General features: G+C 41.7%; 1 protein-coding gene across 1 annotated transcript in view; it reads left to right on the forward strand.

Annotated features, from left to right (window-relative positions):
* Positions 1 to 3,667: 3,667 nt before the first annotated feature.
* The window catches only part of MDFIC2 (MyoD family inhibitor domain containing 2), a gene marked incomplete at both ends in the record, with an annotated part of 62,372 nt that continues 45,609 nt past the window's right edge, over positions 3,668 to 20,430 (forward strand). The window contains 2 exons of the mRNA XM_081319075.1: positions 3,668 to 3,769; positions 12,837 to 12,924. Coding sequence (XP_081175201.1) covers positions 3,668 to 3,769; positions 12,837 to 12,924 — 190 coding nt within the window. The remainder of the gene's footprint in view (positions 3,770 to 12,836; positions 12,925 to 20,430) is intronic.

Here is a 20,430-nt window from a genome sequence, read left to right on the forward strand (position 1 = left end):
CATCACGTCGAGGGCATCACTGGGGTGGTTTGGGGTCGAAATAAAAAGCTGGGTATCATCAGCATATTGATGATACCCAACTCCAAAACCACGAATGATCTCACCCAGCGGCTTCATGTGGATGTTGAACAGGAGAGGTGAGAGAACCGATCCCTGAGGAACTCCACAAATGAAAGGTCTCAAGGTCGATCTCTGCCCCCCTGCCAACACCGACTGCGAACGTCCCAGAAGGTAGGAGGAGAAGCACTGGAGAACTGTGCCTCCCACTCCTAACCCCTTGAGACGTCGCAGCAGGATACCATGGTCGATGGTATCAAAAGCCGCTGAGAGGTCTAAAAGGACCAGGACAGAGGAGCAGCCTCTGTCCCGAGCCCGCCAGAGATCATTCACCAGCGCAACCAATGCCGTCTCCGTGCTGTACCCGAGCCTGAAACCCGATTGGTACGGGTCTAGATAATCAGCTTCATCCAAGAACAAAGGGAGCTGTTGCGCCACCACGCTCTCAACAACCTTCGCCAGAAAGCGAAGGTTGGAGACCGGACGAAAGTTGTTTAATATTGCTGGGTCCAAGGCAGGCTTCTTGAGGAGGGGTCTCACCACCGCCTCCTTCAAGGTGGCGGGAAAGCTACCCTCACTCAAAGAAGCAGTAATCACTGCCTGGAGCCAGACTCGTGTCCCATCCCGGGCCGCATAAGTCAGCCAGGAGGGACACGGGTCCAAAAAACACGTGGTGGAGCTCAGCTTCCTCATGATCTTGTCCACTTCTTCAGGAGTCACAGGGTCGAACTCTTCCCAGATTAAATCGACAAGGCTGCCTGTATCCTCATCATCAGACTCTGCCCAGTCGGAGTCCAGACCGGTCCGGATCTGAGCGATTTTGTCCGACAGAAATCGACTAAACTCGTCGGCTCGACCCTGCAAGGGGTCCTCCCTCACCTCCCAATTAAGGAGAGAGCGAGTTACTCTAAACAGGGCGGCTGGGCGATTATCTGCGGACGCGATGAGGGTGGCGAAGTGGTTAGACCTTGCCACCCTCATTGCCGCGAGATAAGTTCTCGTAAACGACCTTAGTCGTAACTGGTCGGATTCGGATCGGCTGGATCTCCAACAGCTCTCTAGGCCCCGTCTCCGACGCTTCATCTCCCGGAGCTCCATGGAGAACCATGGAGCCCATTGGGATCTGCGCCGGGTCACGGGCCGCATGGGTACAACTTGGTCGAGTGCCTCTGTGGCTGCCCTTTCCCAGGCTTCCACTAGGGCATCGACCGAGCTGTGAGCAAAGGAGGCAGGTGGGGGCCCCAGCGCCATCTGGAACCACTCAGGGTCCATCAGGCGCCTAGGACGGAACCATCTTATTGGCTCAACAACCCCACGACGGGGAGTGGCAAAACGGAAGACCAACCGCAGATGATGATCGGTCCATGACAGGGGTGTAATAATTGGGGAACCCCCCCCGAGATCATCTAACCACCATCCGGATAGAAAAACCAGATCGAGCGTGTGACCCCCCCATGAGTTGGGCCCTGAATAACCTGCATCAGGTCCATGGCTGTCATGGAAGCCATGAACTCCCGAGCTAATTCAGATGATCCCCCCAGGGATGGTAGGTTGAAGTCACCCAAAACTATAAGTTTGGGGAACTCAACCACCAACCCTGAGAGGATATCGAGAAGCTCAGGCAGGGCTGCTGCTACGCGACTAGGCAAAACGTACACCAGCAGCACGTCCAACTGAGCTCTAGGGCCACATCCTAAAAATCCTTGCTTTTTACATTCTCTACAAACTCCTGTTACCATATCTTTTCTCCCTCCTTTCCCTTCAATCATTAAGCTCAAGAGTAAGGGTTAGTGAAAGGGGCTCTGATGGAATTTTAGTTTTGTTACATTGAGGGGTGGCATTACCATCATGTTACTGCCATCTCCTCCTTTCCCACCACAATCCCAATTGTAAACTTGGATGACAAATGCTGGTTAGGTTGGTGTAAACATTGCAGGGAGATACTGTTGAATTCACTTTTTCAATGAATAGTTTCCACTTCTATTTTGGCAAGTGCCATCACCTCTACTTCTTGTCTTTTGCATTGCTGTGAGCAGGGAAGTCCCTCTCGTGTATAAATAGGCAGAATTTATTCAGATATATTCAGAGATCGTGCAAACCTGAAGGGTATTGTTATAATGTAATTCTGCTCAGTGTTCATGAGATAAGCCAGTGGCTTATGAGATAGGCCAGTGACTCACACCCGACTATCTGGACCATGGTGGCCTCCCGTGGACATAAGGTCTCCCTCGCCACTACTGCCACTCCACCGCCCCTACCCTGAGCCCGAGGCTGGTGCAGCACCCGGAAACCTGATGGGCAAAGATCCACCAGGGGGACACCACCCTCTGGGCCCAACCAGGTCTCCGTAATGCAAGCCAGGTCCGCATGCTCCTCCTCAACCAACTCACGAATGAGAGGAGCATTATTCGTTACGGACCTGGCATTAAAATACACCAGCCTGAGCTCAGGTGGCTGCTCACCCTCACTCCCGGTACCCCAGGCCGGAACCAGAGGGTTGGAGCGCATCACCGCTTGGAGACAGCGGGGATGCACTCCCAGATGTTGATACGGCCCTCTGTTCATACACCTGCGGCCATTCCCTACCGCCGTGGGAATAGGCAATCCCACACCCCGCCCCGGGGCCCCGTAGGCACCCAACCCAAGCCCCGTCACGGCGCGATCAATCTCAGGTTCCCTGGTCTGAGTAGTGGTTGATGGAACCCCCCCAGTTTCCAACCCAACCTGTAAACCCACCCCCCTCCCTAACCCCACAAAAACTTTTGCTAAAAAGCGCACTAGAGGCCTCTTATTAAATTTATGATAGAGGCTCCTGTCTCTGCCCAACCATCTCTCGGGGTCCCAGTAATTGGGCCTGTCATCAAGAGGAGCGATGGAAACAAAGGCGGGTCACGCCCAGGAAGGGGGGGCACCCCTGAGTGCAAACAAGTCTGTGCTAGAGTAGAACAAACGGACCATTTTCCGGGTAGGTCCCGTCAGGCAGTCCCATAGGCAGACCAATCAGGAAGATGTACAAAGGAAGGTCGAAAATGTTCAGTCCACCAGCTCCCTGCCACTGAGCTGGGTACCTTTCAGGTAGCTTCCAAAGTAGGTTGGGCACCTCCCTCTCACGGAGGACTCAAATCCATCTTGGAGTGGACGGAATACCAACCCAAATGAGGCATACCTCCCTAGAACTCTCACCTCTACTGTAGAGAGGCAGCAGATGGCATAGGTTGGTATAGATGATAGTACGTCCGAGCCACCCTCTCACAGCAGCTCGACACAGACCTTCTGAGTCCCGTGGGTTCATAGGGGGAAAGAGAAGAAGAGCAGCAGTTCCCAGGCATAGCAGCCTGGAGGTGACAATAATTAAATTGGAGAGCACAGTTCTTATCATAGCAGGGAGAGCAGGAGAGGCTGAGCAACAGATGGATGGACCCAACCCAGGCAACTGAAGTCCAGATGGCCAGAACGAAAAGTCACGAGCTAACCCATGTCGTCCGGCCAGCAACACACAGCGCCAGCAGTCAAGAGTCCAATGCCAGCCATAGGTCTCATCCGCCAAAAACGGGCGTAAAGCAGTCTCAGATGACCACGAAAACAGACCGCGAAGAAACCATAAGCCGACATGACGCTCCCATGCCGACAGCAACTCTCGGCCCGACACTCCACAGCAACGCCGGGCATCCTCCATTCCACAAGCAACCAGCAGACAAACGGCATTCCTCAGGCAAACGGCAGTTCCGGAGGCCACTCTAGGCCGTGGCTCTATCGGCTCCGAAGATCTACAGCAACTCCATTGCAGAAAAGCAGACATAATGTTGAGTATATAAAAAGCTGAAAGAGTCTATTCCAAAATTTCCTAGCACATGTGTGACTAGCAGCTCTAATAGTTGATGCCTGGCAGTGCACAGTGTTAGCTACATTGACTTAGATAGATTTTTATGCTGGTTCAGTGTGATTGTTTTTCAGTTTTCTCATCTGTGCTCTTAATCAGTCCTATTATGTGAGTAAAATGCAGATAAAACCATGAAAGATTACCTGTGTCTATCCAGTTTATGTACCAAGCCCAGTGCTAGTTGAAATTTTAGATGGGCACGGTTTTCTAAATAGGTGACCTGGTATTCCACAATACCATCTTAATGTCAAACATGTTACTGAGAGGGCAGATGTAATTTCCATAAAAGGAAAGGACCCTAAAGGACAAACAGCCTCCAAATGTTTATCCTTCTTTTCTTCCAATCTGTCAAGCATGGGAAAATCAGATAGTCCAGGCAGTTCATATGATTATAAAGGTTTATTGCAAGCTTAAGCTCTCTACAAGAATCTGAGCCACTAACAATCAAAGCAAATAGGCAGTAGATAAGTGTCAAGGAAATTCAAAGTGGGCTGGAGTTAGATCTCTTGTGGGCACGAAGGGATTCAAGACTGATGATCCTTTGGATTCAGCCTGGTCATCTCCTACACCAGTGATGGCGAACCTGCCTCCAGAAGTGGTGAATGCTCCAACACTGGAAGTTTTTAAGAAGAGGCTGGACAGCCATTTGTCTGAAATGGTATAGAGTTTCCTGCCTTAGCAGGGGGTTGGACTAGATGACCTCCAAGGTCCCTTCCAACTTTCTTCTTCTTCTTCTTCTTCTTCTTCTTCTTCTTCTTCTTCTTCTTCTTCTTCTTCTTCTTCTTCTTCTTCTTCTTCTTCTTCTTCTTCTTCTTCTTCTTCTTCTTCTTCTTCTTCTTCTTCTTCTTCTTCTTCTTCTTCTTCTTCTTCTTCTTCTTCTTATTATTATTATTATTATTATTATTATTATTATTATTATTATTATTATTATTATTATTATTATTATTATTATTATTAAAACTTTTAGAGAGTGAGTGCTCAAACTGCAACCCAAAACCCACTTATTTAACGCAAAGTGCCAGGGCTGTATCAGCATTATGGTGCCCTCAGGGGGTGTGGGGGGGTTGGCCCACTGGGTGGGTGTGGCTGCAGTGGTCATGGCAGACTAGGTGAGCGTGGCCAGGGCCAGTCTCTCGCCATCTCTGGGGCATCCCCGGGGGGCCAATGCTGCTTGCTCGCTCACTTCCTGCCCTGTTGCATCCAAATGCCACATGCTTGCTACTCTGGCGAACTCTGCTGGGGCAACGGCGCGCATGCCCACAGAGAGGGCTCTGAGTGCCGCCTCTGGCATGCGTGCCATAGGTTCACCACCACTGTCCTACACAATCTTTGTGAAATTAACCTACTTCCAGAGTGTCCCACGTCTTAGGGATATTCATTGTACTGCATTGAAAAGTTACTATAAGTTATCTCTCCCCTTTCCTTTCAGTAACAGAACCCGGAATAGCTATAGCTCTAGAAAATAACTTGGAAAATATAAATTTCTGCTAAATCATTGATTCAAAAAGAGAGAGTTGTTTCCTCTTTAGAAGTTTAATCAGATACTGAAAAGTAATTCTCTGGAAAGCTTTCCAGGACAGCTTTTTTTCCCTCACGCCTAACCTATCATCAATATGGTTCAACTCTGAATTTCCATCAATTATTCAAAGACATTTAAGCAAGCTAAGCAAATATGCAAAAATGCATGTTTCAGATATTTCCTCTATATTTTCAAGCATTGTAAAGTAGCTTAAAGACTTCACTAGCTTGATTCTTTAAAGCAATCTAGAAAAAAAATGGGAAGGGGAACAGAAGAATGATTTTATTTTAAGGATTCGATTGATGACAGCCAGGGTGGGCCACCTTATGGGAAAATTCCCAGCCTTAGGTCAAATTAAAATGTTTGGAGATTTCGGAAAAAAATTACTTTATTGGCATGGAATAAAATGCAGTAATGACTAGGCTCTCAGCCAAAGAATTTGAGAGTCCTGACCATTTAAAGAAATAAAGATTGTATAGGAAAGGGAAGGATGCAAAAATTCTCATAAGGATTAACTTATGACCTTAAAGATGCAAGGGCAACAATTGGATAACATGAACTTTCAGCGTTTCTACTCCTTAAAAAATTTCTACAATCTACGTAATGCTTAAAAAATAATGTAATTCCAGGATCCATATTTATATGGATCCATAGTCTTTTACTACAATGAGTAATCATCTTCATCACACTTTCCCAGGAAATAGCATTACTGCATTCTGTTATCTGTCTGCTGAATAATTCCACTTCAGGGTCATTGACTCATTGGTAACTCATATATGACCCTTGCACAAACTACTGTGATGCTACAGACCAAAAATCTGGTTAATTCTTGTAGAAAATACACCATGAAAAAAATAAGCCTAGGCTCCCATGAAAAAATAAGCCTAGGCTCTGGTTGGTGCGTGTTTATTCCCACAAGCCATAAACAAGAACAATTGTGTCAGGAAAAAAAGAGCTACATGGCAGAAACCTCTAGATGATTCACACATCTGAAACCATCCAGTACATTGAAGGCAAATTTTAACGGGAATTTACTAGCATTAAGTAGGAAACCTAACGGAATCCTTCCTTCAGTGCTATAGATTCTGCTCTAAATGTCTTGACTACATCATTCAGATACCAATATAATAATAATAATAATAATAATAATAATAATAATAATAATAATAATAATAATAATAATAATAATAATAATAAGAAGAAGAAGAAGAAGAAGAAGAAGAAGAAGAAGAAGAAGAAGAAGAAGAAGAAGAAGAAGAAGAAGAAGAAGAAGAAGAAGAAGAAGAAGAAGAAGAAGAAGAAGAAGAAGAAGAAGAAGAAGTTGGAAGGGACCTTGGAGGTCATCTAGTCCAACCCCCTGCTCAGGCAGGAAACCCTATACCATTTCAGACAAATGGCTGTCCAGTCTCTTCTTAAAAACTTCCAGTGTTGGAGTATTCACAGCTTCTGGAGGCAGGTAGTTCCACTGGTTAGTTGTTCTAACTGTCAGGACGTTTCTCCTTAGTTCTAGGTTGCTTCTCTCCTTGACTAGTTTCCATCCGTTGCTTCTTGTCCTGCTTTCAGGTGCTTTGGAGAATAGCTTGACTCCCTCTTCTTTTTGGTAGCCCCTGAGATATTGGAACACTGCTATCATGTCACCCCTCACTCTTTTCTTCGTTAAACTACACATACCCAATCCCAGCAACCGTTCCCTATATGTTTTAGCCTCCAGTCCCCTAATCATCTTTGTTGCTCTTCTCTGTACTCTTTCTAGAGTCTCGACATCTTTTTTACATCGTGGTGACCAAAACTGGATGCAGTATTCCAGGTGTGGCCTTACCAAGACATTGTAAAGTGGTATTAGTACTTCACGTGATCTTGATTCTATCCCTCTGTTAATGCAGCCTAGCACTGTGTTGGCTTTTTTGGCAGCTGCAGCACACTGCTGGCTCATATTGAAGTGATTGTCCACTAGGACTCCGAGATCTCTCTCACAGTTACTACTATCGAGCAAGGTACCACCTATACTATACCTGTGCATTTGATTTTTCCTGCCCAAATGTAGAACCTTACTTTTTTCACAATTGAATTTCATTTTGTTAGATAGTGCCCAGTGTTCAGGTCTGTCCAGATCCTCCTGTATTTTAAGCCTATCTTCTGGAGTATTGGCTATTCCTGCCAGCTTGGTGTCATCTGCAAATTTGATGAGTTCCCCATCTATCCCCTCATCCAAATCATTGATGAAGATGTTGAAGAGCACTGGGCCCAGAACAGAGCCCTGGGGCACCCCAATACACACTTCCCTCCATGTAGATGCGGTTCCATTGAGGACCACACGCTGAGTATGGCCTGTCAGCCAGCTACGAATCCATCTGGTGGTGATGCTATCTAACTAACATTTTTCTATCTTATCAAGTAGTAGGTTGTGATCTACTTTATCAAATGCCTTACTGAAGTCCAAGTAAATTATATCTACAGCATTCCTCTGGTCCACTAGTTTTGTCACTTGGTCAAAGAATGCAATAAGGTTTGTCTGGCATGGTCTGTTTTTGACAAACCCATGTTGGCTTTTAGTGATAATTTTGTTCGCATCAAGGTGTTTGCTGATTTGTTGTTTGATTATCTTTTCCAGAATCTTCCCAGGTATTGAGGTCAGGCTGATAGGTCTGTAGTTTCCTGGATCTATTTTTTCCCTTTTTTGAATATCTTTATCTTTATCTTATCTTTATTAGACTTATATACCGCCCTTCTCCCGTAGGACTCAGGGCGGTTCACAAGGTTTTTAAAATAACAATACAACAATTACAAAAATTAAGAACAGTTAAAATGATTACATTTAGACCTTGAATAACTATAAAACCCCAATTAAAATCCAATTAAAACCCCAATTAATACTCTCAGTCCAGGCCAGAAAACTCAAAGAGCCAATGGGAACTACATTATTCTTTCACCTGGCTCTTGAAATTCTGCTTCCTGAAACATCCTGCTTTATCTTTTGGAGGAAAAGGGCACAAATACCAGAGACTTTATATGTAGTAATAATATTGGTTAACATGATATCTGAATTTCTTCTTTTCATCCATTGGCAACTAGGGATCTGATCTTGTGCTGACATCTGAACTGTTTGCAAAAGAATCCTGGATCAATAAATTATCCTTCAATGTAAACACATTTAGACCCACCAAATTATTGGAACATGTGCTTAATATGAAGTTATTAGTTAACTTGGCTCAAAACTGTCGGCCTCTAACTCACATGAATGGTTGTTCTTATTGGAGCAGAGAGGAATGAGAAAAAGAATACATATGCATGAATCTTGTAGGCACATGTATTAATATGGAAATGGGGTAGATAGACTTGCTTGGCATTAATTGTCCAAAATTATATGAAATATTTTAAATTCAGCAACTCTAATCTGTTTGCCACACATGCAATTTACTATTAACTAGAGATGGTAGGTTAACCATGAAGGTTTTTTTTTTAATACACACACTCACACACACACACATACACACACACTTGTACAATAAAAACATTTTTTTCCTGTGAGCGAGAATGACATATGATGGGAGAGCAGAAGAAGCTGCTGTCATAACAAAAAGAAATACATTATTATTTATTGGACAAATGTAAATACATAGATCTTGGATTACTATATTCGGTAACAAATGCTGGATAGGATTTTGTAAATATTGCAGGAAGATAACCATTGAATTTATTCTACAGTGAATCATTCTGGAATTCAACTTTACAAAGAAGAACTGGCATTTTCCTTCTATATGATAGGAGACACATTTGATCTACCACCAGTTGAGTGTGAAGAGGTTGCAATGCTAAACAGATTGAATCAGACTAATAATTCAGTGTACATGAGCAATGAACGTGTCAGGGAACACAGGAGACCAGTCTCACAAAGAGAGAGAGAAAGAGAGAGAGAGAGGGGGGGGGGAGAAAGAAAGAAATTGGGGGCAGCAATTTGGGGTGAAACAATGAAAATTACTCTAACAAGAAATGGTTTCATTAAATACAATAGCAATAGCAATAGCACTTAGATTTATATACTGCTTCATAGTGCTTTACAGCACTCTCTAAGCAGTTTAGAGAGTCAGCATATTGCCCCCAGCAATATGGGTCCTCATTTTACTGATCTCAGAAGGATGGAAGGCTGAGTCAACCTTAAGCCAGTCAGGATCAAACTCCAGTCTGTGAGCAGAGTTTGCCTGCAATACTGCATTCTAACCACTGCACCACTACATATTATTTACAAGAAAGCCAAATACTTTTGGAACTGTGCCTTGTTAAGGATCGGGTCCCTTCCAACTGAATTTTCATCCTCTCATTTTCAATCATAAGTTCACCACCAGCTTGGTAGGCAGATTCCTACTCAATTGATTAGTAATGTTAAATCTCATTGTTTTCAAGATTTTTGCCATGTATACTGTGAAAAAGCTGAGATGTCTTTTTGGGATGGGGGAGAGGTGTGTTGCTCTATATTTATGTATACACCCACACATAAATACTCCCGTGCACAACACATGTTTTACGTGGACCCTAAGCAGTGTCAAAACCATTCAACTATGTTTTCCAAATGTGGTCTTCAAAAATTAAAGTCTGGATATGTGAGGTGATCTCACGATGAATCGTTAAAGGTGCTTCCAAGTAAAGGCATCACGCAGAGATGCAATCATATTAGCTTTATTCAATGATAGATCAAAGAGAAAGAAATACTTGGCATGAAAGCATTCATGCCTGCATGTGAGGGAGAAATAAAATAAAAGAAAACAAGCTAGCATTACATGACTAAAACAGAAGAACTAGAGGCTAGGAGTAGAAGTAGAACTAGAGTGAGAAGACAAAGAGCAGCCCCTCGTGCAGAGGTATTTATGGGGGGTCTTGGTCCCTCCCTGACCATAAAACTCTCTCGCCAATGGGGCTGTCGGGTCTGAGACCCTTGGCTCATCAGTGGAAGCAAAGAAGCCTCTTTGCCTCCATCTGATGACCCTTTTGGGGAACTGCCAATGGCTGGCACTAAACATCTAACAGGATAGTATGAAGATGCATGAGAAAGACCCCATGGAACGGGAAAGCCTTTGACCCAATCCTTGCTTTTTACATTCTCTACAAACTCCTATTACCATATCTTTTCTCCCTCCTTTCCCTTCAATCATTAAGCTCAAGAGTAAGGGTTAGTGAAAGGGGCTCTGATGGAATTTTAGTTTTGTTACATTGAGGGGTGGCATTACCATCATGTTACTGCCATCTCCTCCTTTCCACCACAATCCCAATTGTAAACTTGGATGACAAATGCTGGATAGGTTGGTGTAAACATTGCAGGGAGATACTGTTGAATTCACTTTTTCAATGAATAGTTTCCACTTCTATTTTGGCAAGTGCCATCACCTCTACTTCTTGTCTTTTGCATTGCTGTGAGCAGGGAAGTCCCTCTCGTGTATAAATAGGCAGAATTTATTCAGATATATTCAGAGATCGTGCAAACCTGAAGGGTATTGTTATAATGTACTTCTGCTCAGTGTTCATGAGATAAGCCAGTGGCTTGAGCTTTTAGACAACTACAGGTTTATCAAACCACAGAATGCAATGAATAGAATCAATGCCACATAACCTTAGCTCAGAGTTTGAGATGAAAAATTCTGTTGTATTTTAGTATTTCAAAAGCAAATCTGGAAAAAAAAATTATGTCTGCCATTCTGGGGCACCACTGCAGTCAGGAAGAATCTAAGGAATGAGGTAGCTTCTTTTATATATATGGAAGGGTAACATATTTCTCAATAAGTCCATGTGATTCCCATTCCCATGTGTGAGAGACATGGAATCAACTCCAAGGGAGATTTTCATTTCTTGGAGAACCATAGCACGGTTGTTTTCTTTGTTTTGAACATTTTCTCTTAAGGAAGATACCATTTTGATTTAGCATTGCAAATCAGATGATGCCTCTTCCTTTCATCCTTTATCCAAAATTATTGTCAGGCAGATGTTGTTGTTTTTTTTTTTGAACTGAAGATTGCACTTTTTCTGTACAGCACTACCTTTTTGTCAAACACCCAACTTTGTAGCCATTACCATAAGAAATGTTGTCAATTTCTTTTTATTTTTTCTTTCTTTCTTTTTAAAAAAATCATTTTAGCACTAATGTGGCTGCTTCTGGCACCCGGTCAAATCTGGCACTATACAGCAGAGGAAGCCAGTGTAGAGGAGAGAATGCCTATCTCATCCTTTCGGTTTTGTCAGTGTGAGGAAATGCTGGACAGTACACAATCTGGGACTCTGGAGGAAGAACTAAAACTTTATTAATTGGATCTCTTAATCTTCGTTTCTCTTGCTTGGAATGGAAATTTCAGCTACCTCAACCCCAAGAAGATGAACATCAGTTAGAAGATATTCCAGTATATTTATATATTTATATATATTTATATATGTATGTATTCATATATATATATATATTCCCCTATTATTTCGTGGAAACAAATTACAAGAGGCATTCCATATCATACTACTCAGCAGGCTAATGTACACATAATACTCCCAGGTATTGTAATTTGCATGCTTTGGTAGACAACAATTTTCTTTAGGAGAGATGAATGGCTTGAAGGGGCAGTAAAGAATATTTTGGTTTTGCTGAACTATCTTTTATTGATATTTATTTGTGAGCGCTTGAATGTGATGCATTATTGCTATTTATAAGCATATTCAATAGCTACAGGGAAAACTCCTGCCCAAACACAGCTTATCTCTGTGCTACAATAAACTCATAAGAATTATTAATACATCTCAACATAAAATTGATACCACTGCTGTTGAAGAATAGATGTAATATTAATAAAGAGATTTTAAAAAGCATCTTGGTTTAGGGTAAGATATTTTGCAGTATGTTGGGGTTTTTTGTAAAAAAAAAATGAATACTTGTTATTTAACAAGACAGAAACATCTCATAATGTAGATACTGATCAGAGCAGCTTTTTCATCCAAAATAAAGCATTTTAGACAAGACTTCTGTGCTTACCTTCCAAAGTACAGCTTACCGAATGCAGTGACTATAAGTTCTTATTTCAGAGTAAGGATGCAAATCATTGTGCTATTCAAAGTGATGTTTGTACCATCCAACTACATATGCTTGATGATGCAAAGGTCTTTCTCCTTACTACAGTAATGGAAACGCTATTTTTAATACATTATTTCTTTAGCAAAGAGCTCGTAAAACTAGTTCTGTAAGTATTGGTCAACTTCTGAAAGTTCAGCATGCAGAAAACCCCAGTAATTAGAACTCAGTGGTGCTCAAGCAATTTGTCAGAAGCTAATTTGACCCATTGAGGTAAAAATAGACAGATGTCAAACACTGCAGAATTATTTGCTGATATTTTTATTTTCCCCCCAACTCTACAGATGTCTGAAACAGAGACAGACATAGGGAAAGTTAGAACACAAAGCTTTGAAAATGATCAGAGAACAACTTCCATGTTGCTGAAAGAAGGTAAGTTTCTTTGCTTATATTGGAATTATTAATATTGACATTATTTCTATCCTAAAATGTTGACAAACCGAATTTCCAGAAAATAAACTTTTATGAGAACAACCAAAAAAAAAAAAAAAACCAAAACACAAAAAAAACCATTCAGAGGAGCACAAGAAACAAACCAGAACTACCTAGAATATATCAAATATGACAATGTTAGTCATCATTTCTTATTCCTCAGGGAAAAAAATCTATATTTTCCAACTAACTTTTTTTTGGTAACGACTAGGTTTTCTTCATGCTATAACATCTATATTTATTTTAAAAGTTGACCAAATTATTCTAAGCTTCATCATTTGTACTTTCTCAGATACAAAATATTTAGCAAATAAATGGGTTTTGTATTCATTTATTTAAATTTTATCCACCATTCTTCTGAAAGATCAAGGTTTTATATATTATATATATTGCTTGCATCTCCATTTTGCTGAAAGTTTCCTTGTTTCAATGTTTTGGTTTTATTTATTTTGATGCACTCTGCCCAGTTTTGCTATTATGAATGAAACTCCTATGGCCTTTGTGTTTGCATGTATATCTGAATAAAAGGGAGTCCAAAGGATTACAGTTCTAAAAAAGTTTTTGTTTCCAAGCACGCAAGTATATTTTTGGTTATATTTTTGGTACTCATTTGTTTGAAACTCATCAAATTTGGTACTCAACGCATTTTGACATGATTTTTTTCCCCAGTAGTCATTGTTTGTTTGGTACTCAATGCACAAACCAGAACTTGTTGATGTTGGCTGCCTTTTGATTCATTATATTATTCCTCGTGGGAAAAAATAGTTTAGTACTGATCATTTTTGGTAGCCATCACACCTCCTGGAATCAAATCAACGATAAGTACCGAGGTACAATTATTATTCTGGATAAATGTGAAGTAAGAGATGAGATCTGGGATTTGAGATAAATACACACAAAATCTCTGAAAGTATTTGCATCCTTGCAATAAATGTGTAGAAATTAATTCTTCCGAACAGCAAGGCAAATTTTGAAAAGTATTAGGTTTTACCTCTTCCAACTTCAATTCATTAATAAAATGGATGTTGAAAGTGGCCAAAACTGGAGATGGGAGTGGTAAGGAAAAGGGAATGCCAAACTGACCCTAAGTTTCATGATAGTATCTAGCTAATGGAACAAATTAAATATAATTCAGTTTTGTTGTCTTTGTGAAGCTGAAAGCACGTGTATTAATAGAGGAGGAAGTTTAATTTTTCATGCTTAGCTATTTTGGGCTGCTGTCAATCCTAATAGTCATTGCTAACATCAGTGATGTTTAGATAAGCACCTTAAATCTGAAAAGAATCCTTGGGGCTTCTCAATACAGTGAATCAGGAACCTGGCACAGGAGACTGTGGTGCTAATAGATATATGAAATGTGGCAAAATCTCTGTAAAAGTACCAGAATTCCTCAGCTAGAAGGTTAGATGAATAGAGCATCTTTGTGATCTTTCAGCTTAGAGGCAAACTGGGTATGTGCATTGTCGAAGGAGCATAGGTGTGTTCACTTGTTTATTCAATGTATTGGGTCACTCATTTCAAATAGTTGACTCCAGTAAGGTCACTTAATGATAAGGCATCTACTTTAGCTCAAGATTTAGAGCCCCCAAATCAGTGCAGATTGTGGATGAGCTAGCCGGACTATTTTCTTGATTTACTAAAAGGCAGTTTTTTATTACGATGTCATTCCATTATGTGTTTCTTCACCTGTGCTTGTATGGGGCATATTGGTGTCAGGTCACAATGTTGGTCAATGTTCCCACTGTACAATTTTACCATCTGAGTGTGCATTTTCCCCAAGAATCCCTGTGCAATGTATAATATAATTTCAGTATCTTTTGGGACAGCATTTATACACATTCTGCCTAATTTGAACAATTTATTATTGTGAAGTCTGGAAACAAAATGAAAATCAGGAGGCACTAAGTTAGGAAGTGACTAAGAAAAAAAAATGACCAGAGCTCTCCTTCCTCCCATTTTTTTTATTATTCTCCCTATATGATTTTTATATCTGTTTATGCTCAACACACATGATTCTGAACTATTCATTTTCAGGACTCACAGCAAAACAGAGAGTTGTGTAGTAGAATTTGATCCTGCTTGCTAAGAAGGAAAGCTGCATGTTCTTTTAGCATCCAATTTAAGGGAAAGTTATTTTTATTCATGGTTTTATATTGATTATTTGTGCCTTCTAAAAAAAGTATCTAGGAACCACACATAATGGAAATAAGATGCTGAAAAGGAATGGAATGAAATACCCTGCAGTTTCAGATCTTAGAGAATTTTTCATGAAACAACACTGGATGTATTCTTAGTATAACTATTGCATACGATAATAAATGTCTGTGATCATAATAGGATTGCAAAAATTGTCCATTAGAATTTAGGTGTTGTTTTTTTTTAAAAAAATCCCACTGGAATCATATGTTTCAAAATTGTCAAGCACTGGGGAAATCAGAAAATTCAGAGAGTTCAAATGAGGATAAAGATTTATGGAAAGTTTAAGGTCTTTACAAGAATCTGAATTTCAAGGAAATTCTTTTAAGGACAGAAAGGAAATCAAGGTGGGCTGGACTTAGATGTCTTGTGGGCACACAGGGACTCATGACTGATGATGCATTTGACCGCCCCTCCCTTTGGGTTCAGCCTGGCCATCTCCTACAAGATCATTTTGCCAAATGAAAAGATCAGCATTCTCTTAGATGATAATTCACCAGACATTATTGTTGTGGAAAAGAAGGAGGGATGGAGTCTATTAAATGAAAAACCAGTTGATAAAAATCAGGCTTTACAAATTGAGATCTACAGTTTATTGACAAAAGAAATCAAGGGTCATAAAGATCGTGTCAGTACAATACCATAAGAATTCAGCAAATCTTTAGTTATACTTGTAGCAAATATAAAAAACCCCCAAACAATTATATGGATTAGTGGAAAAGAGCCTCAAAATACTGCAGCAGTGCCAGCATCATATGAACTTATAGATATTAATGATGTTGGCAGTGGTTTGCTCTCCAAGCTTGTTTCGATTTAGTTTCTGAATGTTTTGTTACTTGTTGATTGGTAGTTCAAATGGCCCTTTCTCTGTAGCAAGTCATCTTGAGAAACCTGGAAGTTATGTCAGGATGCTTTTTGTTGACTACAGCTCGGCTTTCAACACCATTTTGCCGAGCATTCTCATAGAGAAGCTGACTGACTTGAAATTCTCTCCTGCCATCTGCGATTGGATTCAAGACTTTCTTAGGGACCAGTTACAAACAGTGAGGGTCGGGTCTGCTTTGTCCACCTCCCTGAAGCTTTGCACCAGCACGACACAGGGCTGTGTGCTTAGCCCCTACCTGTACTCTTTATACACATATGATTGTGTATCATCTGACCCATCCACTGTGATAATCAAGTTCACAGATGATACAACTGTAGTGGGTCTTATTACAGGTGGGGATGAGACAGCATACAGGGCGGAGGTACAAAAACTATCCATATGGTGTAGTAACAACAACTTGCACCTAAACATCGGCAAGGCGAAAGAGATGGTGTTAGACCTCTGGAGAAAAAAGGAGGAACCTGCCCCACTTTACATCGGGGAGGACTGTGTGGAGAGTTTCCTCCTTTAAATTTCTGGGAGTCTACCTCTGTGAAGATCTGACCTGGAAGGTTAACACAACCCAGGTGGCTAGAAAGGCCCAACAGAAGCTTCACTTTCTTAGGGTCTTGTGGAAGAACAGGGTAGAACAACGGCTAATGACCCTCTTTTACCGGTCTACTATAGAGAGCGTCCTCTCATATGGTATTGTGGTTTGGTATGCTGGTCTGGCAGCCATGGACAGGAAAGTATTGCAGAGGGTAGTGAGCACAGCACAAGACATTGTGGGCTGTTCCCTGACACCACTGGATGACATCGCCAGGGCTCGTTGCCTTGGAAGAGTGAGGAAAATTCTCAGGGATGACTCACACCCTGGACAGTATCTCTTTACTCTCCTACCACCGGGTAGGAGATATAGGAGTATAGCCAGCCATACCAACAGGCTGAAAAACAGCTTTTATCTGTGGGCTGTTAGGCTTTTGAATGGGATATAATCTCTATGAACATATGCAGAATTGACTTGGGAGGCCGGTGTGTGGTGTAGTTGGTTCACATGGTGTGGTAGGATGGAGGGTTTGTTGTCACTGTGTGCTGGGGGGAGGGAGCACGGGGAGAGGCTCAGCTAATCTCAATGTACACATGTTGTACTTTGACAATAAAGGTTTATTATTAGGAGCAATTCATAAGCATATTGATCTAAATCCAGCATATGAATATGTAAGAAACCAGATCAGACCCTAGTGAGAGGACACCTGGAATACTGCAACCAATTTTGGTCACCAAGAACGGCTGCAGGACTTGGGTTTGGCTAGTCTAAAGAAAAGAAGAAATAGGGGTAACATGATAGCAGTATTGCAGTATTTGGGAGGCTGCCACAAAGAAGAGGAGGTCAAATTATTCTCCAAAGCACCAGAAGGCAGGGCAAGAAACAATTGCTGGAAACTGATCAAAGAGAGAAGCAACCTGGAATTAAGGAGAAACTTCCTAACAGTGAGGACAATTAACCAGTGGAACAACTTGCCTTCAGAAATCTAATCTAATCTAATCTAAATGAGATAGGTGGGCCTGTGTATGTTCCAAGGGTTGAATCAAAAACATCCACGTATTCCTCGCACACTGACACGAAGTCTGCAGTTTGTGTCCAGTTTATGGCAGTAATTTGAATACCTAAGGCATCAAACCAATCGAGTCCAATGAGACTCATTCTCTGGCCCCCTACTACTATTACATCCAGGTGCCCCAAAAACCCTTTAAACTTAACCAACAAGGTGGCTTCTCCTTTAACTTTAACATGCGGATTTTGAAAATCCGTTAGGATTATATCTGAGGGTCTTAATTTGGCCCAATTGTTACTGCGCCTGCACACAAAGTTAAAAGTGTCTTGAGAAATGATTGAGACTGCAGAGCCAGAGTCCAATTCCATCTTACATGGATCTCCTTGTAGCTCTACCATGAGCTTAAGTTTGGGTTTGAGGGGGCGTCGAGCCCCAGTGTGGCATACACTTCTACGGCTTCTGAAGAATCCCACACTAACTGGACCCTGGACCCCAGTTCCTCTCCTAGTTGTTTCTTCTGACTGGTGTTTGGGTGGCCGGTCTCTCTGTTGAGCTCTGCAAACCACCGTGATGTGGCCTGTCCTTCCGCAAGCTCTACACATGGCTGAATGAAATCTGCAGTTGGTGCAGAAATGGTTGCCGCCGCACTCCTTACATCTCAGTAAGAGAGCTGCCTTGTAATTGTCCTCTCGTGGCTGGCCGTTGCGGTGTGGTGTGTTGGGTTGCTTTTGGAGTTGTTGATTTCAGGTTCTTCTTCCTTGGAGAGTTCTTCGGTGCACTTGGCATTCTCACAGTGGACCGTTTCTTCTAACTTTGTTGATTTGGCGGGCTATATGATTTGAACAGTGCCCCCAGCAGCTTTCTCGGCCATCACCTCATCCTGTGCTTCAGAAAATGTTAAATTTGGCCTAGCAAATAGTCTCTGCTGAAGTGTTCTGTCCCGTAGGCCGCAGACGAGCTGGTCTCGTGGACGCTCTTCTAAATTTGAAAACTTGCATAGGCATGCAGCCTGCCTTAGGCCCACAATGAGCTCCGATGCTGACTCCCCGGGAAGCTGCACTCTCTGGTCGAACTTGAACCACCAAGCCATCTCAGACATCTTGGGCTGGAAGTGCCCAGTTAGCCTCTTTTTGAGATCTGCGTAAGAGACCACTTCGATTGGTGTTGGTGTGAAAAGGTAGATAGCCAACTGCAGCACAGGAGACTTAAAGTTTGGATTGCTGGAGAGCCGTTAGCTGCTCCAGCAACCCACGTGGTGTTTAACAAGAGCCCAGTACATAACACCTAGGGAGCCAAAATCCTGGGAAAGTGCCTTGCCAGCTTCAGGCCTCTGTTTGCGTGATTTAATCAATGCAAGCCTTGCTTTAAGTTGTTAAAAAAAGGAGATTAAAAGACTTCTTTACAATAGGCACAGAGTCTATCGAATGTAACATGTTTCCAGCTTGCTGCTATTAATTGCAGTTTTATAAGCTGAGTAGTTGTTAAATTCTGCAATCCATCCTCCTGGGAAGGAGAGAGGTTTTAAGTCCATACAGAATGAAAGACCAATGTTCTAACAGCTGGAAAGTGCTTCAAATGCTTTTGATGACATGGCATCAACTGGACCGCAGGACTGTCCATATTGCTAACCAAGTACAGTGCACCAGTGTTTCCCAGGTTACTAGTTAGGAAGCACCATAATATAGAGAGCCTTGTTGGCTCTTATACAGTCCCCAACAGAGAGCAAAAAGTTCCCACTTATTGCTTAGAATGACATCACTTAGAGCAGTCTGAAAACAGTTTCTAAAGTTGGAAGATGCTTTTCTGGAGCTAAAACTGCTTTTTGGCACTGGACAATAGGATGATAGGAGATGTGGTGAGGCACCAGTGGGAAGCCACCTCCCTTCAGTGGAAGGGAGCAATACACAAACATACAAAATCTAAATCTTTGAGACAGAAGCATAGTTTGTAGGCATTGTAACTGCTTTGGTGCTGCCCTACAACGACATAGAGGTGGAGACATAGAAAGAAGGTAGGTAGATACATAGGAGTGATGTGTTTGTTTTTCTGTCTGTCTGTCTGTTTGTCTCTCTCTCTCTCATCTATCTATCTATCTATCTATCTATCTATCTATCTATCTATCTATCTATCTATCTATCTATCTATCTATCTATCTATCATCTGTCTGTCTATCTATCATCTACCTGTCTGTCTATCTATCATCTATCATCTATCTATCTTCTATCATCTTTTATTTTATATATTATATATTATATCATCCATCCTAGGTCTGGGAGAGCAAGGAAATACGAAAAAGAGAGTTAGCGTAGCTTGGTCTTAACTATGAGAAGTATAAGTTGACCTTTGGCAGACTTCAGAGTTTCTGCTATGACACCCTACTATTAATAAAGATCTTTCCAGAAGTCCTAGTGGTTCTTGTTTCCTGAGTTTTTATTTATTTCCTGCCTTTATTATTTTTACAAATAACTCAAGGTGGCAAACATATCCAACATATCTTCCTTACAATAGCAACCCTTCATGCTGAAAGAGAGACTGACTGGCCCAAAGACATCTTGATGGCTTGTACGGCTAAGGCTGGATTAGAATGTACGGTCTCCCATTTTCTAACCTGGTCCCTTAAGAGCCAGTAGCCCAAACTGGCTCTCAAATTGTTTGAGAACTTGTCTGCCTCAAACTATTTGACAACCTACTGTTTGAACATACATGTCTCAAAAAACTTGACATGCAATAATATTCAATGTACAATGGATATTTCAGTAATTACATTCATTTAAACATGCAAACAATAAAAGAACATAGAACAGGAGTTATAGGCCTACAGAATATCTA

Source organism: Vipera berus, assembly GCF_964194415.1.
Source record: "Vipera berus genome assembly, chromosome: 2".
NCBI lineage: Eukaryota > Metazoa > Chordata > Lepidosauria > Squamata > Viperidae > Vipera > Vipera berus.